We start from the raw sequence: 24,291 nt of genomic DNA on the forward strand, positions 1-24,291 counted from the left end.
AACCTTTGTTTGGTGCCGTTCCAATGAGATTTATAAAGATGACTGCCTGAAGAGAACATGTAAATTTCCACAGTCATTGATGATATGGGGCTGCATGTCAGGTAAAGGCACTGGGGAGATGGCTGTCATTACATCATCAATAAATGCACAAGTTTACGTTGATATTTTGGACACTTTTCTTATCCCATCAATTGAAAGGATGTTTGGGGATGATGAAATCATTTTTCAAGATGATAATGCATCTTGCCATAGAGCAAAAACTGTGAAAACATTCCTTGCAAAAAGACACATAGGGTCAATGTCATGGCCTGCAAATAGTCCGGATCTTAATCCAATTGAAAATCTTTGGTGGAAGTTGAAGAAAATGGTCCATGACAAGGCTCCAACCTGCAAAGCTGATCTGGCAACAGCAATCAGAGAAAGTTGGAGCCAGATTGATGAAGAGTACTGTTTGTCACTCATTAAGTCCATGCCTCAGAGACTGCAAGCTGTTATAAAAGCCAGAGGTGGTGCAACAAAATACTAGTGATGTGTTGGAGCGTTCTTTTGTTTTTCATGATTCCATCATTTTTTCCTCAGAATTGAGTGATTCCATGTTTTTTCTCTCTGCTTGATCTAAAAAAGTAACCGTTACTGACTGCCACAATTTTTTTTCCTGATTTCTTATAGTGTTTCTTAAAGCCAGAAAGTTGCCATTTGAAATGACCTTAGTTTTGTGTCATGTCTGTGATCTGCTTTTTTCTACAAAATTAAACAACTGAATGAACATCCTCCGAGGCCGGTGATTCCATCATTTTTGCCAGGGGTTGTAGATTCGTACCCCCATCTGTCTAGTCATGTATTAAAGAAATGACAACTTAATTATATCACCGAATATTTGCAGTCCAATACCCACCCAGTGCTGAAGAAATATCAAATTAAAAAAAAACCTAAATAATGAAATAAATCAAACTGTAAATATATATATATATATATATATATATATATATATATATATAAAAAAAAAATATATATATATATATATATATATATATATATATCATCCATCCATTTTCTTCCGCTTTATCCGGAGTCGGGCAGCAGCTCAGGCAAAGACGCCCAGACCTCCCGATCCACACACACCTCCTCCAGCTCCTCCGGGGAACCCCAAGGCGTATTATATATATATATAATATATATATATATATATATATATATATATATATATATATAATACACACACACACACACACTCATCTGCTATTGTAAATCTTGCTTGCCTGCATGCGTTGTTAAAGTGTTCCTTCTGTACATATTTTTAAAGTGCTCCATATAGAGCTCTACGTATTTTAATTTAACACGAGAGAACATGCAAAAGCCACACAGAAAGGCCACATGTGGGAATCGATCCCGTGACCTTGCTATGAGGCAACAGTGCTAATCACTAAGCCACCGTGCTGCCCGTATAACTAATTCTTCACGTTTACCAAATTAAAACAAGGTAATCTCTCTGTCGCTGGTTATTTTTTCTCCTCATTGAAGTTAAAGCAACATCCGGTTTGTTCTTGTCGCAATGGTGTTCGATAAAAGTTGAAAATATTTAGCTTTTGACAGCGAGTGGCATCATGCTGCGCAGTTGTTGTGCCCACAGCCAGCTGTGCAAGAATGGTCTGCTGTCCTCTTATTGAAAGCAGTAGAGCATCGATGTAGCTTACCGCCTCCCGTTTACAGCCGACATGTGAACGCAGCAGAAAAAGCAATGAACTGAAGTCATTGAACTTGGTGGAAAAGTGAACCTTTAAATGATGTCAGAGACGGGGTTTGGTTCATATGTTTGTGAAATATCAGTTATTGTTATGAAAGGATGAAAACATTGAGCCTGGCTTTGAATGGTTGGTTCCAGGTTTTGACTGCCAGAAGATGCAGTCTTTGTGCACGGACTCACTGTGTGTAGTCTCTGTGCACAGACTCACTGTGTGGGGACTTTGTGTTTGTTCATTTATGGAAGTGTTTCATAATTTTGCCCAAATTATGTGTTGTCTTCATATACGAGGTCTGTTAGAAAAGTATCCGACCTTTTTATTTTTTTCAAAAAGTATATGGATTTGAATCATGTGCGCTTGCATCAGACAAGCTTGAACCTTCGTGCGCATGCGTGAGTTTTTTCACGCCTGTCGGTTGCGTCATTCGCCTGTGGGCAGGCTTTGAGTGAGCACTGGTCCACCCCCCTCGTCGGATTTTTATTGTCAGTGAAATGGCTGAGAGGCTGCCGCTTTGCTCCATGAATTTTTTTTCAGAAACTGTTAGAGACAGCCAGTTGGAAACCATTCGAAAGATTCAGATGGATTTCGGTGAAGATTCTGTCGGTATCACACGGATTAAGGACCATTAAAACTGGATTAAAAACGGCCCACGGCGGCGGAGGGCGCATCGCGCCCCGAGCGGCCATCAACAGGCTGGAACGAGCAGATCACTTTCAAATTTAAGGCTCTGTTGATGCAGGACGTCGTGTGACTAGCAGAGAAGTTTCAGAAGAGGTCGGGATCAGCACTTTATTGGCACATTCCACTGTTAAAGGAGATTTTGTAATGAAAGACGTGGGGACGGATTCGCGCGTCGGGATGCAGCCGCTCACAGCCGCTGGACAAACAACACCTCCGTGTTGGAAGTCTCACAGGACAAGTTGGAACATGCCCAGCTGTTAAACAATTTCTCGGATACTCACTCAACTGAAAAGCCACCGAAAGCCACCTGAATCTTACGAATGGTTTCCAACAAGGAGGTGTCTTTCTGTTGAGCATTTTTTTTGTTGAGCGCGTCGGCTCTGTGCCGAAGTGCAAAATCCTCCGCACATCTTTCATTACAAAATCTCCTGTAACACTGGAATGTGCCGCAAAAGTGCTATGTCCAGCTCTCTTGCCATTTCTGTGGTCGTCACACAATGTCCCGGATCAACACAGCATTCAGTTTAGAAATGATCTGGTCGTTCCAGCCTGTCAATGGCTGCTCGGTGCGCCGCACGCCCTCCGCCGCTGTGGGCCGTCTTTAAAAGGTTTTAAAACTCCTTAATCCGTGTGACGCCGACAGAATCTTCACCGAAATCCATCTGAATCTTTTGAATGGTTTCCAACTGGCTGTCTCTAACAGTTTCTGAAAAAAAATTCATGGAATAAAGCGGCAGCCTCTCAACCATTTCACTGACAATAAAAATCTGACGAGGGGGGTGGACCAGTGCTCACAGTGCTCAAAGCCTGCCCACAGGCGAATGAAGCAACCGACAGCCGTGAAAAAACTCACGCATGCGCACGAAGGTTCAAGCTTGGCTGATGCAAGCACACATGATTCAAATCCATATAGTTGTTGCAAAAAATAAAAAGGTCTGATACTTTTCTAACAGACCTCGTAGGTGGAATTCTTTCCCATTCTTGTTTGATGTACGACTTCAGTTGTTCAACAGTCCGGGGTCTCCGTTGTCGTATTTTGAGCTTCATAATGCGCCACACATTTTCAATGGGCGACAGGTCTGGACTGCAGGCAGGCCAGTCTAGTACCCGCACTCTTTTACTACGAAGCCACGCTGTTGTAACACGTGCAGAATGTGGCTTGGCATTGTCTTGCTGAAATAAGCAGGGACGTCCCTGAAAAAGATGTTGCTTGGATGGCAGCATGTGTTGCTCCAAAACCTGGATGTACCTTTCAGCATTGATGGTGCCATCACAGATGTGTAAGTTGTCCATGCCATGGGCACTAACACACCCCCATACCATCACAGATGCTGGCTTTTGAACTTTGCGCTGGTAACAATCTGGATGGTCTTTTTCATCTTTTTTCCAGAGGACACAACGTCCATGATTTCCAAAAACAATTTGAAATGTGGACTCATCAGACCACAGCACACTTTTCCACTTTGTGTCTGTCCATTTCAAATGAGCTCAGGCTCAGAGAAGGCGGTGGCGTTTCTGGATGTTGTTGATGTTTGGCTTTCACTTTGGATGGTAGAGTTTTAACTTGCACTTGTAGATGTAGTGACGAACTGAGTTAACTGACAATGGTTTTCTGAAGTGTTCCTGAGCCCACGCGGTACGATCCTTTACACAATGATGTCAGTTTTTAATGCAGTGCCGCCTGAAGGATCGAAGGTCACAGGCATTCAATGTTGGTTTTCAGCCTTGCTGCTTATGTGTAGAAAGTTCACCAGATTCGTTAAATCTTCTGATTATATTATGGACTGTAGATGATGGAATCCCTAAATTCCTTGCAATTGAATGTTGAGAAACATTGTTCTTAAACTGTTGGACTATTGTTTTCAAGCAGTTGTTCATAAAGTGGTGATCCTCACCCCATCTTTGCTTGTGAATGGCTGAGCCTTTTGGGGATGCTCCTTATATACCCAATCATGACACTCACATGTTTCCAATTTTGTGTTCTTCAGAATCAGAATGCCTTTTATTGTCATTATACATTGGTACAACGAGATTAGGGCAATCCAGTTTCATTGCAATAAAACAGAATAAAAATAAAGTAGAATAAAAATAAAATAGGGCAAAAAAAAAAGATAAAATAGTGCAAGAATATATATCAAAAACAAGATATAGAGAAAAAAATTCAACAATGTAAGGGAAAAAAAAAAAAAAAAAAAATATATATATATACGAGGTCTATTAGAAAAGTATCCGACCTTATTATTTTTTTCAAAAACCATATGGATTTGAATCACGTGTGATTACATCAGACATGCTTGAATCCTCGTGGGCATGCGAGAGTTTTTTCACGCCTGTCGGTTACGTCATTCGCCTGTGGGCAGTCTTTGAGTGAGGAGTCGCCCACCCTCTCGTCGTTTTTTCATTGTTTAGGAATTGCTCAGAGACTGCTGCTTTGTTTGATAAAAATTTTTTCAAAACTGTAAGGCACAACTGAGTGGACACCATTCGATAAATTCAGCTGGTTTTCGGTAAAAATTTTAACGACTAATGAGAGATTTTGGTCTGTAACTGTTGCTTTAAGGACGGCCCACGGCGCCTGATGGCGATCTGCGCTTCGAGGCGGCAGCGTCTCACCGTTTCAAGTTGAAAACTTCCACATTTCAGGCTCTGTTGACCCAGTAAGTCGTCAGAGAACAGAGAACTTTCAGAAGAAGTCGGCATGAGGAGTTTATTCAGACATTCTATTGTTAACGGACATTTTGTAATGAAAGAACGTGCCGGCAGAGTCGCATGTCGGGCCGGACCCGACCGCGGGGGGTCGCAACAGGAAAAACACCTCCGTTGGAAACCTTAACGGGCAAGTTGGAACATGCCCAAGCTGTTAAACAATTTCTCAGTTACTCACTTGTTGAAAGCCATCAAAAGCCGCCTGAATTTTACAAATGGTTTTCAACACGGAGGTGTTTTTCCTGTCGCGGCACACACAGATTTGCCGAGTCGTCACGGAAACGACTCGGCGAATTTATGCGGACACAGTGGAATGTCCGCATAAAGTCCTCATGCCGGCCTCTTCTGAATCTTCTCTGTTCTCTCACGACGTCCTGGGTGAATTAAGCCTTAAATTAGGATGTTTTCAGGTCGAAACAGGCCGACGACGGCGCCGGGAAGCGCTGCACGACATCCCGCTGCGTGGGAAGTCCTTACACCGACAGAAACACCCCATAATCTCTCATCAGCTGTTAAACTTTTCACCGAAAACCAGCTTAATTTCTCGAATAGTGTCCACTCGGATATTCCTCACAGGTCCAGAAAAAATTTTGATAAAGCAACGCGCGCCGTCTCGAGCAGCGTGTGAAACAAAGGAATTCAGCCGAGAGGGCGGGACGACATCTCACTAAAGGCCTGCCCACAGGGAAATGACGTCACCGACACGCGTGAAAAAACTCACGCATGATCACGAGGGTTCAAGCATGATTGGTGTAATCGCACGTCATTCAAATCCATATATTAAAAAAAAAAAAAGGGTCGGTTTATTATCTAATAGACCACGTATATATATATATATATATATATATATATATACTCAAAAATATAAACGCAACACTTTTGGTTTTGCTCCCATTTTGTATGAGATGAACTCAAAGATCTAAAACTTTTTCCACATACACAATGTCACCATTTCCCTCAAATATTGTTCACAAACCAGTCTAAATCTGTGATAGTGAGCACTTCTCCTTTGCTGAGATAATCCATCCCACCTCACAGGTGTGCCATATCAAGATGCTGATTAGACACCATGATTAGTGCACAGGTGTGCCTTAGACTGCCCACAATAAAAGGCTACTCTGAAAGGTGCAGTTTTATCACACAGCACAATGCCACAGATGTCGCAAGATTTGAGGGAGCATGCAATTGGCATGCTGACAGCAGGAATGTCAACCAGAGCTGTTGCTCGTGTATTGAATGTTCATTTCTCTACCATAAGCCGTCTCCAAAGGAGTTTCAGAGAATTTGGCAGTACATCCAACCAGCCTCACAACCGCAGACCACGTGTAACCACACCAGCCCAGGACCTCCACATCCAGCATGTTCACCTCCAAGATCGTCTGAGACCAGCCACTCGGACAGCTGCTGAAACAAACGGTTTGCATAACCAAAGAATTTCTGCACAAACTGTCAGAAACCATCTCAGGGAAGCTCATCTGCATGCTCATCGTCCTCATCAGGGTCTCGACCTGACTCCAGTTCGTTGTCGTAACCGACTTGAGTGGGCAAATGCTCACATTCGCTGGCGTTTGGCACGTTGGAGAGGTGTTCTCTTCACGGATGAATCCCGGTTCACACTGTCCAGGGCAGATGGCAGACAGCGTGTGTGGCGTCGTGTGGGTGAGCAGTTTTCTGATGTCAGTGTTGTGGATCGAGTGGCCCATGGTGGCGGTGGGGTTATGGTATGGGCAGGCGTCTGTTATGGACGAAGAACACAGGTGCATTTTATTGATGGCATTTTGAATGCACAGAGATACTGTGACGAGATCCTGAGGCCCATTGTTGTGCCATACATCCAAGAAAATCACCTCATGTTGCAGCAGGATAATGCACAGCCCCATGTTGCAAGGATCTGTACACAATTCTTGGAAGATGAAAATGTCCCAGTTCTTGCATGGCCAGCATATTCACCGGACATGTCACCCATTGAGCATGTTTGGGATGCTCTGGACCGGCGTATACGACAGCGTGTACCAGTTCCTGCCAATATCCAGCAACTTCGCACAGCCATTGAAGAGGAGTGGACCAACATTCCACAGGACACAATCGACAACCTGATCAACTCTATGCGAAGGAGATGTGTTGCACTGCATGAGGCAAATGGTGGTCACACCAGATACTGACTGGTATTCTCCTCCCCCCCCCCCCCCCCCAATAAAACAAAACTGCATCTTTCAGAGTGGCCTTTTATTGTGGGCAGTCTAAGGCACACCTGTGCACTAATCATGGTGTCTAATCAGCATCTTGGTATCGCACACCTGTGAGGTGGGATGGATTATCTCAGCAAAGGAGAAGTGCTCACTATCACAGATTTAGACTGGTTTGTGAACAATATTTGAGGGAAATGGTGATATTGTGTATGTGGAAAAAGTTTTAGATCTTTGAGTTCATCTCATACAAAATGGGAGCAAAACCAAAAGTGTTGCGTTTATATTTTTGGTTGAGTGTATATATATATATATATACAGTTGACACTAATGCAAGGTGCGGTTTGGGATATAAATATATTGCACAGAAATGTATATTGTCCATGGGTGATTAGGTTATTGCACATGGTTAGGATTGCACGAGGAGGATCATTGCATGATAGAGTTCAATGTGGTTATGGCTTTGGGGAAGAAACTGTTTTTCAGTGTATTTGTTTTTGTCCTTGTGAGCCTGTAGCGCCTCCCTGAGTGCAACAGGTCAAACAGGGCAACATGGAGAGAAGAGGGCGGCCGATGATCTTCTGTGCTGCCTTTACAACCCTCTGCATTCTCTCCCTGTCAGCAGCGGTGGAGCTGCCAAACCATACTGTGATGCAGTATGTCAGCAGGCTCTCAATGGATGAGCGGTAGAAGGCCAGCAGCAGGTCGGTATTGAGGTTGCACTCCCTGAGGACTCTCAGGAAGTGTAGCCGCTGCCGAGCCTTCTTGAGGATAGAGGAGGTGTTGACGGGCCAGGAGATGCAGTCTGAGATGAGAATGCCGAGATACCTGAAGGTGTTGACCCTTTCCACACACTCGCCGTTGAGGAGAAGGGGGGCATTGTCGGTGCAGTGTTTCCTGAAGTCAATGATGGTCTCCCTGGTCTTCCTAGTGTTGAGAGCGAGATTGTTCTCTGAGCACCAGGCTGCCAGCTGCCGGATCTCCTCTCTGTAGGCAGCCTCATCAACTCCCGAGATGAGGCCGACCACTGTGTTATCGCCTGCAAACTTGACGATAAGGTTGTTCTTGTGGGCCGGTCTGCAGTCATAGGTGTAAAGGCAATAGAGGAGGGGGCTCGGCACGCAGCCCTGTGGAGTGCCGATGCTCAGCGTGCAGGTGGAGGAGAGGTCGGGGCCAAGTCTCACAGTCTGGGGACGGTTGGAAAGAAAGTCTTTAATCCAGGCGCATGTGAGAGGGTGGAAGCTGAGAGTGTCCAGTTTTGTGGTGAGTCTGTCCAGGATTATTGTGTTGAAGGCAAAACTATAATCCACAAAGAGCATTCGGACGTAGCTCTGCGGCTACTCCAGGTGGTTTAGAGCAGAGTGGAGAGCTACAGCGATGGTGTCCTCTGTGGATCTATTTGCACTGTATGCAAACTGGTGAGGGTCGAGGTCTGGGGGGAGGTGGTCCTTGATGTGCTGAAGAACCAGTCTCTCAAAGCACTTCATGATTACTGGAGTGAGGGCCACCGGGCTGTAATCATTCAGGCTGGTGATTGGAGACTTCTTCGCACCGGGATTATGGTGGAGGTTTTCAGGCAGGACGGGATGACTGCTTGGTCCAGGGAGAGGTTGAAGATCCTGGTGAAGGTGGGGGCGAGCTGGTTGGCACACGCTCTGAGCACCTTGCCAGGTACTCCATCTGGGCCAGCAGCTTTCCTGGGGTTCACTGCAAGGAGCACTCGCCTAACATCATGCTCTTTTACAGTGAGTGGAGTGGTGCGGGGTCCAGGTTGGTGGCGGGGGGAGGGCAGGAGCAGGTGAGTGCAGCTGGGAAGATCCGAACTGAGCAAAGAAGCTGTTTAGCTCCTCTGCCAGTGGTGCACTCAGGTATGCTGTTGGAGCATCACAACCCCTGCCACACCCTCCGTGCGTTGTTGCTAGACAGATGGGACTCTATCTGCATCCTGTGGTCCACCTTTGCTCTTTTTACTCCTGTCTTCAGGTCTGCTCTGGCAGCGCTATACAGAGCTCTGTCAGCTGACCTGAAGGCAGCGTCGCGAGCCCTGAGGAGTGAGTGGACCTGGCTGGTGATCCAGGGGTTCTGATTTGGGAAAGTCTGGATGGTTTTTGTCATAGTCACATTCCCGATGTATGAGAACTCGTAGAACTAAATGTAGTCCAGAACCGTTCTCTCTTTGAGCATTCATCAACTTTCCCAGTCTTTTGTTGCCCCTGTCCCAGCTTTTTTGAAACGTGTTGCCGGCATCCATTTCAAAATGAGCAAATATTTGCACAAAAACAACAAAGTTGATCAGTTTGAACATTAAATATCTTGTCTTTGTGGTGTATTCAACTGAATATAGGTTGAAGAGGATTTGCAAATCACTGTATTCTGTTTTTATTTACATTTTATACAACGTCCCAACTTCATTGGAATTACGGTTGTATCATCCCTAAACTTACAAGCTCCAGGTCCCACTTTGAAATCTGAAAAATCTCTGCAGCCCACACAAGACTTTGATCGACACAACACAAAAATATTTTGTTAAACTATGTCAGATAAATGAAAAATAACACACACTCATCTTCAACCGCTTAGTCCATTTAAGGGTTGCAGGGGGCTGGAGCCTTTCCCAGCAGTCATAGAGCGCAAGGCGGGGTACACCCAGGACAGGACGCCAGTCTGTCGCAGGGCCACAAACAGACAAACACACACATTCACACACACACACACACACACACACACACACACACACACACACACACACACACACACACACACACACAATTTAAAGTCTCTTTTCCATCTAACCTGAAAATGAAAAGTAACATTTAATTTAAATCGTATTGGTTGGTTTTATTATTTCTGATTCCATTTTTTATTTAATATTAATTTCAAAGTTTATTGCAAAACTCAGGTATTTTATTATGCAGTGTTTTCACAGCCCACCAGGGGGCAGCAGATCTTGAGAACCATTGCTGTAGATCTTAGAGAAGCTTGAATCTTCGACCGGACTGGGTTGCTTGACGTGAGGATGTCACGTCAAGCAACCCAGTCCGGTTGAAGATTCAAGCTTCTCTACTATGGAAACCACCTGGACAACTGAGAGCCTTCACAGAAACATTGCTGTAGATCGGTTGGCCACAGTTGCTGTTTTGGTGGATCTGTGAACGCTCTGAGTTCCCTTCTATCTTAACCTCATAGCTAATTGTGGTGTATGATGTTTGTTTATCAAACTTTTAGCCCCTCCCATGCCTATTATAAGGGCATGCAAATCTAATTCTCCTTTTAAATTCTAATACAAAAACATCCAGGAGTTTAAGAACTAGTTTCTGTTCTACACATACTGCGAAATGTTTTACAGCTTATGTTTTGAAACAACAGAACTCATCAAATGACCACATTTAGAAACATCTTTACCAGTTAGGATGAAACCTTCAATTTCTGTCCTTTGGCTCATCCCACTTACTCTTGTGGCCATTTTTAGGGGTGTCAGGATTTTGTGAGTGTGTGTGTGTGTGTGTGTGTGTGGTGTGTGTGTGTGTGTGTGTGTGTGTGTGTGTGTGTGTGTGTGTGTGTGTGTGTGTGTGTGTGTGTGTGTGTGTGTGTGTGTGTGTGTGTGTATATAAAATTATGCATTTATTGTTAATGTCTTGCATACAGTTTGTACATGTTTACTAAAGCCCCTTTATCTATCTATCAGTCAATCATAAACAATGTTTACATTTTGAAAGCGTCTGCAGGAGGACGTGTGTGTGCACATACATGCACATGAGCTTTAGCAGAAGTTAGCATGCACGCTGACATCTGTGAAATGTCTTGTAAATCACTCCAGAGGTGTTATCAGGTTACAAAAACAGTGTTTTCAGTTTTAGCAGTGTTTATTTCATGTTAGCTTTTACAAACTATATGAAAGAGGTTATATTCACACACAAACGAAACCATTTTGCAGAGCCAGAGAGATACCAGACACTGACGTCACAGTGCCGCTCAACTCAGATTGGCTGTTGCCTCCACCATTCCAAAAAAAAAAAAAAAAAAAAAAAATTAGAATTAAAATACGGAACAGAATGAAGCCGAATGTGACTTTTTAACCTCTTAAAATAGGTCAAGGTTAGCCATCTTTGAACTTGTCCAATACCCAATGGCCATATTTTTTTGGGCTCGGGTAATAAAATAAAATTCTGCTGGTATGTAAGCCCCGTTTCCTACTAGTCCTCTTCCAGGGTCCAGTCCCAGCTGTGAGGACTAAAAGCCAAAACTCCCCTGCCTGTGACATGAAATGTTCATGAAAGTGTGGACCTGGTGCTAGCCAGGTCATCCACCAGGTGTCACGACAGTCACTTGTCTGCCTGAGGTCACGTAAACAGGATTGGCAGCAGAACCTGCTATTAGTAGAGCCAGTGGGTCTCAGTCCTACCGGGACTTTACCCCCTTGGCAAATGAGTGTTTTTGAAGTTCTTCTATGAGGTCATGTTTTGTGTCAGTCCTTTGTATACTGTCCACGGTTCTATTTCAGTTTATTACATTTCATACAGCGCCAAATCACAACAAAGTCAGGTGTAATCTTACCAACCCCTAGAGCAAGAACGCAGGTGACAGTGGTAAGAAAAAAACTCCCTCTGATGATATTGAGGAAGAAACCTCAAGCAGACCAGACTCAAAGGGGTGACCCTCTGCTTGAGCCGTTCTAACAGTTACAAGATTTTTACAAACTTTTACAGACTGAAGAAACAGAACAGGGTTCTTGTCTTTCTGTCTTTCTTTGCATTGTGTTTTGGGTTTTCCTCTAATAAATAAAGGTCTTTTGTATATTGTGTTGCTCTGAGATCTCTATGGATCTTCTTGAGCTTTTCTTACTTTTTCGTTGGGACTCGTTGTGAAGCACTCTGGTGTCTAATCTGAGGTTCCTATTCTGGTTCTCTGCAGACCTGATCAAAAACGGGCTGCTTCCTCTGTACAGTAAATTTTGAAGAGCAAAATAAACTCTACTGGGACGACATTTGGTCCTACTCCAAACAGAGTTAAACACTTAACATTGTGATAGAGTTACTCTGTCATAATGTTAAGTCAACTCTTTTCATGCGGTGAATGACCCTTATTGCAGTTGAAAAACCTGATTTGACAAGACGACAGAGCTGATTTCACACTGTAGTAGTTTATTTAACTCTGTTTGGAGTGGGACCAAATGTAGTCTCTGCAGAGTGAATTTAACTCTGCTGTGTGGGGAGATATTTTAGGCGCTGCAGCCCGTGTTTTTGTCGTGTTTTTCTGCTCTTCCATTGATAAGCAGCACTTGATAAATGCAGCAGGAAGAGGAGTTGAGTGACGGTGTTGTAAGACGACAGGACGCGGCAGCAGCTCGGCTCCTAGACAAAGACGTGTTGTTCCTCTTTCTGTTTTTCTCTCTTCATGCGTTTGGCTGCGTTTCATTCACTCGTATGTTTGCAAATACGCTCAGCTGTCATCTGAATCACCGCGACCCGGTCTGTTACCGTGGTGACCACTTGACTAACGCATTCACTGAGATTTCAAATGTGTTCACTCCTCTGTTTATCACTTAAATTTAGAGATGAAGCACAAGACCCCTGATGACGAATCAGAAAGTAATTAAGAAATATTCCTCTACTCAAATGAAAATATTGTACTTGGCATCATTTTTGTCAGACGTTTGCCAAAACTGAATTTTACATCCAAACTCCACGTTAAAAACAAGTGTAGATGAAGCCTCCTGTGTGGTTCCACCCTGCAGTCGGACCTGTCCTGATGCCTGTTGCCATGTCTAAACAAAAGCTGACAGCTCCACTGGCCCGTCTTTCAAATCTTCTGCTTGTTTAGTGTCAAATTACAGTGAAGGACTTTAAAATTTAAGGTGGTCGAGGTCTTCGTTTTAGCCCAGAGGTGATCTTGTACTTTTACTGGATGTTCCTTCCCATTGCATGTTTTGTTTTGTTTTGTTTTTTAGGAGTTAATCAAAATGATCTGAAAACAAAACTCAATCGATTGTAACAGGTTTTCTTTGACTTGCAGCCACCATAAAGAAAGGGCAGAACGGCTCCAGCTGGTCCACTGAGCGGAGCCTGATGTTCAGGGGAAACGTCCAGAACCCACCATCCTCCACAACTACCACCTCCTCCCCCCTGTCTTCCCAGGTGACCTCCATCGATGGAGTCAGCTTCTCCGAGGGAGACCTGCTGCTCCAGGTGAGTGTGTGACAGGCGACCGGTTACTAATCACTAATTGGTGGATTCGGCTGAGCAGAACTCTTCACTCTGGTCATACTGTATGTTTCGTCATGCAGGCGCTCAATGGTTTTGTGTTGGTGGTAACGGCTGAAGGTTGTGTCTTCTACGCCTCACCCACCATCCAGGACTACCTTGGCTTCCACCAGGTACGAAAAAAAAACCCCAAACAATTTCCTCAACTGTTTAGGATCCTTTCTCAGTTTGTTAAGTCATCCTGGCCATCATCAGGTGTCCAGCATCTGCCATTGGCGGTCATCCACATTTTACAAAAACAAACAAACAAAAGCTTCTTCTCTTTCAGTGTTTGATGGATTTTTGTTTTGTTTTATAGATCTATAGATTTAAGGATGGTGCACAGAACTTCTTCACACATTCAGTTTCATTTTAATTATTCAGGAAATTATTATCTAATTAAGTCTTGGCCTGTTGTGATAATTGCGGTACTGTATCGACATATCATTCAATATATAAAGATGAAAAAAATCGCTTTGCTGACCTCAATATATCGCCTTTTACTTGCGTGTTTGTTTCAGTAACTCACATTTCAACGAGTCGCGCTGCGTCAGTCCCTGTCTTCTGCTCTGTGCAGGAGGCGGGGTCAGCCTGCTCTCTGTGTGGGAGCTGCTCATACAACAGCAAAACTGCCAGTTGAAGCAACACAACTGCATTATTCCACCCAGAAACTTTGGAAAAATAAATCGGATTGGTTAACATACCTTCTTCTCCTGAAAAGTGAACCTAAAACCCAAAGTGTACTGATCCACACTTGTGTTGAATCACTGTCTCCATATAAGATTAGATGAGTGAGTTTAGGCAATCAGTGTGACCAACTGATTTAATAAGTTGATGTTTTAGATCAGTTGGTGAAAGATTTCACAGATGGGATAGTTGCCAAATGACAGCATCTTCTAAAATGGTTTCAAATCTGTACAGAGTGAGGTTTTATGAGATTCTGTCATTTGCACAGAATCAAACAAAATTAATTAAAAATTAAAATGAAGAAAATATTGAAAGTAGTCTGGCTTGACACGTTGAGAGACATAAAAAATACAATTCTTAAGGCACTACACAGTAAATTCATCCAAGGTGAATGATGAGACAAAATCCAGTTTATGAACATGTAATGGAAAAATAAAGTTGACATTTGCACTCTGTCTCATGGTGCTGCGGCGCCTGAACTGAGCTCCCTGCTGCGCACAGATTAAAGCCACTGTATGTATGTATATTTTTGACCTATGCAGAACATCAAATGTAACACAAAATATTGAAATATGAACTTGGCATCATATTTATCGTTAATTTGAATGGGCTCAAGTTGTTGCTCTTAAAATCCACGGAATCTCGCGGATCTGCGGATTTCATCATGGGGAGGGGGGGCGAGGTGTTAGTGATGTATTCTTTAATCGTGAACATCACTGGGTTTTTACAATGCTTATCGCAAAGCGTTCTCTTTTTTTTACGACATCGTGTAAGTTTTATAAGTCCGCGGACACTGATCTGTGTATTACAGATACAAATCAGTTTCCTCGGATCCGTGGAGTTTCACGGAGGAAAAATGCCACTCAGAGCGTAGCTGTTATGACAGTTGTCATAAAGCGGGACTGGTTGGTTGGTGCGGCGACGCTGTGTGGCTCATGTGTGACACTTAAGCTAAACTTAGCATGTGGATATCCCAACTTTTAGAGTTTTAAAAGAAGATTTGTGCAGCATGTCTGTGTTACGGAGCGACGTCGCACAGAGAGAAGATGGCGAGAAAGACTTTGAAAAAGTCTTATAAAGACAAGAATCTGTAGAATTGTCGCTGGCTTCATCAACACACCTGAAAGATCAAAGAAACGGGAAAAGTGAACTGTGCCCTCTCAGGAAAACACAGTAAGAATTTTTCTCTCTGGAAAATAAACATTCTGCTGTTAAAACAGGATTTTAGACAAGATTATGTGACTTTTTTTTTCACTAATCTAGACTTTCGTTCATTGTAAAAAAGACATTGTGGCTTTGAATGGATTTAGGCTGCATGAATTTACACAAGAATTTAAGTGACTTTTTACTATAAGGTATGTTATTGATATTTTACCATGATTTTCCAAATATTCTTCAATCTTTAGCTGTGGTTTTTGAAATGCTGGAAGTCTTTTCAGTCTTCATAAATTTCATGTAGTTTAATTGTTCTGAGTTAATGCATAATTTGGTTTACAATTAAAAGTAAAATCATTCCAGGTCCGACTTCCACGTCATATTCTGTTATTTCAACATCATCATTGACAGGTCAAATAAAAGGTTGACTATAGGATCATTTAAATATCCACTAAGTTTGAGATTTGTTCTTCCAGGGGATGTTGAAACAGTATCATTAGATAAAAATTTAATTCTGGGGCCCCACAGGGCCCTAGACCCCGGCTCCTGGAGAGCTGTACCCCCCCCCCCCCCCCCCCCCCCCGTCGGATTTCACAATTTACATTTCACAGCCCTGTAAAAGAAATTTAAAAAAACTTTATAAATCTTGGATTATTTAGTTTATTGTATTCCACTTTTCATAAGCCTATTAATGGCGCAGTGCCAGTGCGTTGCTGACAGAAACACTATGGTCCTACACAAACCCGGTCTGATGTTGAGCACAGAGCCTTCAGGTTGTTCATAGGATACACCTCACATCGGCAGGCTCATTTACACACAAGGAGGCATATTAGAACATAAAACTCCAACAAAACTTATTCGGCTGATGGAATGGAGAATATCAGGTGCAAAGAGGGTGTGAGGCGGAGTCAGGCACTCTGATTAGGTTAACTCACATCACGGGCAAAACACACCCATGATTAAATACAGCCCACCCCTTACTTTGTGCTCAGATTACACACTGTGTTCATTAAGGATGCGACCGATCCGGTATTGGGATCGGCTTCCGATACCAACGTAATTCACATATCGGAAAATACCGATCCAACCCGCGACGTTTTCGGATACCGGAGAACAGCGGTGGGCACAGTTCCAATAATCCGATAACAGATAATTATCGGAGATCATTTTTTCATTATCGGATTATCTTTTTAGATAACTTTAAAAACCATTACCAGACTAATTATCTTCTGATAAATTTTTGTCCGATAACTTTTAGACCGATAACGTAGTAAACAAAGCTGAACAGCGGCAAACATTTTTAAAATTTCAAATCAGTTGAGCACCTACCTGTTAAAAGTTTCATAACAGATGTATAGTTCTACCCTCGACAAACAGAAGAGAGCTGTTTCCAGAAGGAGCTGCTCTATCCTCTGGAGGCAAAGGAGAACTGGTTACAAAAAAAAAACCTAAAAATGATTTCCTTTAACCCCATACTCATATGCAGGCAATATCATCCAAGTCATCCAGAGGCATACATTTTTAATTTATGGTTCAAATTTTAACAAATTTTGGACAAGTTATTTAAAATTACTGTCATGTCTGAAGTTTTATAAAGTGAAAATATCAGATATATGTGTTAGTTTTAAAGTAAATGTGCTAATTTTAAGGTTTTAGTGAGCATATGCTGTGCCCAGCAGTGCATTATGGGTAGGATAGGGTAATCTCAATATGTTCACAACAGGATAAATGCATTTCAGTCACTCTGTTCAGGCTCCACGGACAACAGCATTAAACTCTAGTGCCTAAAACTCTCATGAATATATTCTCTGGGTTTATAGACAATATTGTATTTGCGTTTGTTAAATTCCATGCATCTTAAACTTTAGCAGACACGGATTATCTGGAATTTTGTTTTGGCAAGTTTTCAAGGCCTCTACTGCCATCTACTGGCCAGTATTGTTCATGGCATTTCATGGCAGTATTCCTCCTGAAGCTGAACAGAGACTGTATGATATTTTTAATCACAAGTTAAGTTTTTTCAAACTTAATTTACAAAAACTCTTGATGGGAGACATCAGAGTTTAAAAAGAAAAGAAAACAACAAAAAAAACCATTACAAGACAACTCTGCAGTGTTTGCACAGGCACAGTGCGAGCGGTTGGAGGCTTGTTGCTCTTCAGCAGCAGGATACCCTCACGACGGCCGACCAGAATAATATCAAACAGGTTTGATTTTCATTCGACCATACGGTCGGTGATCAGGAGGTGGTCGAGATGTTAAATGCAGCTTGTTACTCCATGTACACTACACGATGCAGGACGCGCAATTAACCTGAAACTCGGTCCAAAAAAATTCTCGAACGAATGAAAAATCATCTGAAAAAGGGCCAAAACTCGCACAGTGTAAAGCCAACATTTATGTGTCAAGACAATACTGAGTGCACGTTTTACAATATCATCAAACGTGCGCATGGCACTAATAAAACGTGCGCACATTCTCGCCATATGCAAAACATTTTGCGATGACACGTCCAGGTAGGGCTGAAACGATTAGTCGAGTAATTCGAATAATTCGATTACAAAAAATGTTCGAGGCAAATTCTGTGCCTCGAAGCTTCGTTTAACGTTGTAGTACATATGCCAGGCCTGTGTGTGGCGCTGTAATGCCCCCAGAAAAACAAACAGAAGAAGAAGTAGAGCAAGCTCTAATCAAATTAGCACAAAGCTACAGCTTTCCAGCATGACAAACAGAGTGTAATAAAGCCTTTTAGGAAAAAGACGGGCCACGCTGATCATCTGAAATAGCTTGCTGTGCATTTAAAGCAAAGCAGTGTTTTTTGTTTTTTTTTAAACAGTTTCATCTGCTGGCCGGTCTACTCGCGGCGGACGGCTGCTGTCTCTCTCTGCCCGTTGTGAGCAGCTCAGCACTGCCCTCACACAGCTCCGTCCCGGCCACAGTCTCTGGAAGAAGTCCGCACTTTCTTATGTGTGACTCGCAATGAGTGTTTCGCTTTTTAATTTTCGCTTTTTTTGGGCAACACACAATGCTTCACAAACACGGGAACTCAAATAAAATAATAATAATAATAATACATAAACCAGTGACTGCGAGGCTGCATGTTCAACCTCCAGCAGAAAATGAAATGCATTGACTGAATCGCAGAGGGAGTGTTAAAAAGAAATTCATGCAGGGACCCAGTCCACCACCTTAATGAATAAATAAATGAATAAAAATGGTTAAATTTTACAAGTTGGGGAAAACAAAAAACAGAAAGCCACATCCCATCACCATTTCAGCAAAATGTCAAGACTTTGACTGAGCTCCTGACACCAGGAAAGATCCAAAACTTGTAAAGATGTGAAAAAAAAATAATTACCCAGAAAAACACAAAGGGATACACTAAATTTGACAGTCTCCGTGGTGACACGGTGACACTGTGCCATGACTTAGGGAGAGCCCTGGACTGTTAATGTTTTAAAACGCAAAAGTACTTTTTATCCGATTACTCGATTAATCGCCAGAATAATCAATAGAATACTCGATTACTACAATAATCGATAGCTGCAGCCCTACTTCCAGGGCTCCGTAAAAATGCCTGTTTTTACAAATAAAAAATGTAATATTTTACAAAAGCACATTTATCTGTAAACACCAACACACGTCACATTAATGTTTACATTTACATAATGAATGACTGAACCAATCAGTGTTTAGCAGAGGCACTTTTACCCAGAATCCTTTGCGATGTGTCTGTGTTTGTTACAAAACCTCAGAATTAGTGCATTATTCAACATTAAAAGATATATGTTATATTTTAACTTTGTACAAATGACAGAATTGACATTAATGGAGTTATTCTATCAGTATTCACACCAAACCATAAGTCACCATGACTAACCGGAGCGTTATGATTGGTAGAGAGCTCGCTTTGTGGCTGCGCTTAGCTTGCTGCTGTAAGCTGTGTAGTAAACAAGAGCTTCCAACAGAGGGCAGCATGTTCAAACATAAATTTGCAGGCTCATTGTTTGGGTATTTTGTCGCTTTTGATGTTTTCAAAAGCGATTGTGGTGTTAAAACTCAAATTCATCTTGTTAGTAGTTGCAAATGTACCAGAGACAATACTGGAATTTATCAGCTATCTGTAACTTCCAATACATTTTTGAGCGGTTTATCTTTATCAAAGATAACTTTTCAGCTATCTGATTATCTGTTATCAAAGTAAATTTTTTGGTTATCTGTGCCCACCACTGCTGGAGAAGAGCCACTGTGAAACCTCTCAACTGCTGCTGTTTGCTCTCTGCTTTGTTTGCTGCCGAGCCTGAGGAGAGGAGGGGTTCTGAAGCCAAGCAGTTTGAGAGCGCTCTCTTCCACAGTGTTCTGCAGGTAGCGGCAAATTTGCACCCAGCCCTCGGGTTCAAATTGTCTGTTCATTGAGCACGGATTTTCCGAAAAATGAACTGAATTATTGCTGAAAATGTGTCCTGAAAAGTTAGGTGCTTCAGTGTCCCGAAGCTGTGAAACACTATGAAACGCTAGCTCAAATCGCAGCTGAGGAGGTCAAGCAAACAGAGATTCTGTCTGCTGAATGGGAAAAAATATTCATTAGAATGCTTCAGCATTAATCCAGAGTTCGGCGCGTGAGCATAGGTGATTATACATTTAGAAATTTATGGTTTATTTTACAGCTGAAAGGCTTCATGTTTCCAAAAAGTCCCACGTTTGTTCAGCAGGAAAAAAGGGAGAGAGAAAGAGAGAGCGCAAGCGAGAGAGAGCGAGTGAGTGAGAGAGAGAGAGAGAGCGAGCAACAGAGAAAGAGAGCGAGAGAGGAAGAAAGAGAGAGAATGAGTGAAACAGACGGACAGAGAGAGAGAGGACTTTGTTTTTACTCTGTAACACTTGCTTTGACAGTGTAAACATGTGTCTCCCATGTCAATAAAATTCCATTGAAATTGAAAATTGAGGAGAGACAGACAGACAGACAGACAGAGAGTGCTGTATTTTCTCTTTAAGTCTATAAAATTAAGGCTTTAAAAAATAATAAAAAAATCAATAAAAAATAAAAGTACTTAATTTTTTCACCAAAACAAATCTAGGCTTTCATCTTAGATACACCTTCTGGCAAATTGTAGCTGAACTTTCAGGTCTCCTTTTTAAGAAATCTCTCATGTAGTTCAAGTTCAAGTTTATTATAGCCATTTCAGCAATATAGATAGATAGATAGATAGATAGATAGATAGATAGATAGATAGATAGATAGATAGATAGATAGATAGATAGATAGATAGATAGATAGATAGATAGATAGATAGATAGATAGATAGATAGATAGATAGATAGATAGATAGATAGATAGATAGATAGATAGATAGATAGATAGATAGATAGATAGATAGATAGATAGATAGATAGATAGATAGATAGTTTTTATTGTCATTGTTACTTTTTACAAAGTCACAACGAAATTGAAAGTGCTTCGGCTCGTGAGTTAAGAGTAATAAATAGTTTAAAAACATAAAAACATATTGCACTGACTATGAACAGGAATAAAACATCTAAAAAGAAAAAATATAAAACAAATTGCACTGTTTATGGACAGGAATGGTACGGTCACAGGTTGCACTGGGTGAAAAAGACCAGATGTACTACATACTGAACATACTATTTCACCTTTAAGAGTTAAGTGCCATGATTGCCTTTGGATAAAAACTATTTTTTAGACGGTTTGTTCTGGTTTGTAATATTCTGTATCTCCTGCCTGATGGCATGAGCTGAAAATGACAATGTCCAGGGTGTGAGACATCCTTTGAAATATCTATTGCCTTCCTGCAGCATCTGGACGTGTAAATGTCTTCCAGTGTGGGGAGGGAGTTGATAGGAATGTGCTTTGGTATGCTGACATGTCTCACACCACAATAACAACACAAGATACACAAGCCCATCACAGGGGAGGTGATGGTCTAGTGGTTAAGCTGTTGGGCTTGAGACCAGAGGGTCCTTGGTTCAAATCCCAGCCTGACCGGATAATCAAGGTCCTTAATCCCCTAGTTGCTCCTGGTGGCAGCACCCTGACATTGTGGTGAATGTGAGACATTATTGTAATCCCTAACCCATTATTGTAATGCCTCACATTCTGCTTCATTTTGCTTCTGATGCAGATGGAAAAGCGCTATATAAATGCAGTCCATTTAAGACAAGAAGCCAAAAAGGCACATAAATAACAAGGAGTAAAACACTAATACACATGGGAAAAAGCATGATTACAAGGGACAGCAGCAGTAAGTTCAGTGGTGCAAAACGTGCAAAGAGAAATAGACAACAAAATCAACAATATTGTTAATAATAATGTTAAAGCAAACAGAGCTCTGGTGTTGGATTGGAAAAGTATCAGTATCGGCAGATATCCAAATTCAGGTATTGGGATCTGATAAAAATTGGATTGGAAGTGAAAAATTGTGGATCGGTGCATCCCTTAGTGTCCATAGACAAGTAAGACACACCCCCAGATACCAGTGGTGGGCACAGTTCCACTAATCCGCTAACAGATAATTATCGAAGATAATGTTTTCATCATCGGATTAGCTTTTCAGATAACTTTGAAAACCATCATTGGACCAATTGTCTTCGGATAAGTTTTGGTCCGATAATTGTTAGACCGCTAACGTCTTTGCAGATGTAATTTTTTGTATTAGGTACGCAGTTCAATCCTCTAAAAACAGAGAAGAGCTGGTTACAGAAGAAACTGCTCTATCCTCTGCAGGCAAAGAAGAACTGGTCATAGAAAAGAAAAGAAACGAAAAGAAACGAAAAGAAACGAAACTAATTTCTTTTGATCCTATACTAATATGCTGGCAATGGCACCCAAGTCATCCAGAGGCATATAGTTTTAACTTATGGTTCAAATTTTAACCAAACTAATTTTGGACAAGTTATTTAAATTAATGTCACATCTGAAGTTTTATAAAGTTAAAATATCAGATACATGTTTTAGTTTTAAAGTAATGCACTAATTTTGAAGGTTTTAGTGTGGACATGGTGTGTGCTCAGTGTATTATGGGTATTCACGACAGAAGAAATGCATTTGAGACGCTCTGATCAGGCTCCACACAGATAACAGCATTAAACTCTTTGTATATTGTGCCTAAAACTCTCGTGAATATATTCTCTGGGTTTATAGATGTTGTTGTTGTTGTGTTTGTTTTATGCAAAAATGCCAAAAGTCTGTTTTAACCAGCGTCAAAATACATAGAACACTGCCATCTACTGGCGATCGGTTATATCACAGTGTTGTCAACCGCAGGATTTTAAAATTATCTGTAGGTTTCCAAAACCTGAGAGACCCCACACATGGAGATAAAACAAATCATAGATCTGACAGGTTTAGTTGTGCAGTGTGTGGTGTCAGCCACACGGTAAAAATAACACACACAAACAGATTTCACATACGAACATAGGCGCTGTCTAGCGTGATCTTGATAATTTCTTTCTTTTTTTATACAGATGATTAAAATGACATATTTTACAAAAGCACATTTATTTGTAAACACCAACACGTTACATTGATTCACTTGTGTTGGTTTTTCCATAGAATGAATGAATCAACCAATCAGTATGAGCGGAGGCTTTGTTACCCATAATCCCCTTTGGTTTGTTAAAAATTCAAATCTTCAGAATTAGTGCATTATTTTAAAATGAACAGATATGTGTTATATGTCACTTTATACATTTTAAAAGTTTACATTAATGTAGTTATTCTATCTGAAATAATTTTATTTATAAAGCAAAACCATAATTTAAACCTGCTTTCCATTTCAAGACCTCTGCCTCATCACTGGACCACTGTATCCTGTCAGGGTAAATGATGCTTTCCTACAGCAGGGGGCAGAGCGCACAAAGACATAAGTGCTGGCTCATTGGCTGTTTGGGTTTGTGATCGCTATTGGTTCTATTAGAAGCTTTGGCTGTGTTTAAACTCAAAATTAGCTTTTTAGTAGTTGAGAGCATATGGGAGGTAAAATGGAAAGTTATTGGTTATCTGTAGCTTCTGATAGGTTTTTAGACGGTTTAGCATAAAAAAATAAAAATAACTTTTCAGTTAGCTGATTACTAGTTATCAAAGCTAACTTTTTGGTTAGCTGTGCCCACCACTGCCAGATACATATTAGACTGGCGAGAGGTGGGATGAAGTCACCATCAAGTCACTCTCAAGTCATGAATCAGCAAGCCCTAAGTCAAGTCTCAAGTCAGCTTGCAAACAACTGGTGGTCATTATGACTTGAGATACTGATTCATGACTTGAGAGTGACTTGATGGTGACTTCGTCCCACCTCTTAGACTAGCCATTATAGATGGCCAAGATAGGGCCCACAAATTCACAGACATTAATTATTAAAAGTAAAAAATCCCATTTAATGGCAACTTCACATGTAGTGCGAAGTTTGGATGGCGTTTGGACAAAAACCGCAAAACAGTGCGAAATAGTTCTAAATTAGCGCACGACAAAACATTGCGCCGATGGGCAGGCCTGCATGAACCCGGTGCGAGAGTTCATGCACACGCCAGTGTCTTTCGGACAGGAACACAGTGCCAGCTGCGGCACCTGTGGGACCACATTGTGCCACTTATGTGGAATATAAAGAAAAAATGAAACCAGCCGGTATCTGTGGGACCACATCGCCCCGCTTATGTGGAATATATATATATATATATATATATATATATATATATATATATATAAATGAAGCCAGCCAGTACCTGTGGGATCACATTGCGACGCTTATGTGGAATATATTAAAAAAAAATGACCCACTGGACGTGAACCCTCTCCGTCCAAAACCTCTGATTACCAGTCAGAGACTTTACCACTGAGCTACGGAGCTGTTCTTTGAAAGTTGCAGGAATCTGCCTCATATTAGG

At 41.7% G+C, this 24,291-nt stretch overlaps 1 protein-coding gene across 2 annotated transcripts in view; it reads left to right on the top strand.

Moving 5' to 3' along the window:
• The window catches only part of ahr2 (aryl hydrocarbon receptor 2), a 187,249-nt gene that overhangs the window by 135,617 nt on the left and 27,341 nt on the right, over positions 1–24,291 (top strand). For both annotated transcript variants that reach the window (XM_034179128.1, XM_034179132.1), the window contains exons 3-4: positions 13,328–13,500; positions 13,599–13,688. In XM_034179128.1, the coding sequence (XP_034035019.1) occupies positions 13,328–13,500; positions 13,599–13,688 (263 nt within the window). The remainder of the gene's footprint in view (positions 1–13,327; positions 13,501–13,598; positions 13,689–24,291) is intronic.

The sequence above is a fragment of the Thalassophryne amazonica genome, chromosome 1 (genome assembly GCF_902500255.1).
Source record: "Thalassophryne amazonica chromosome 1, fThaAma1.1, whole genome shotgun sequence".
NCBI lineage: Eukaryota > Metazoa > Chordata > Actinopteri > Batrachoidiformes > Batrachoididae > Thalassophryne > Thalassophryne amazonica.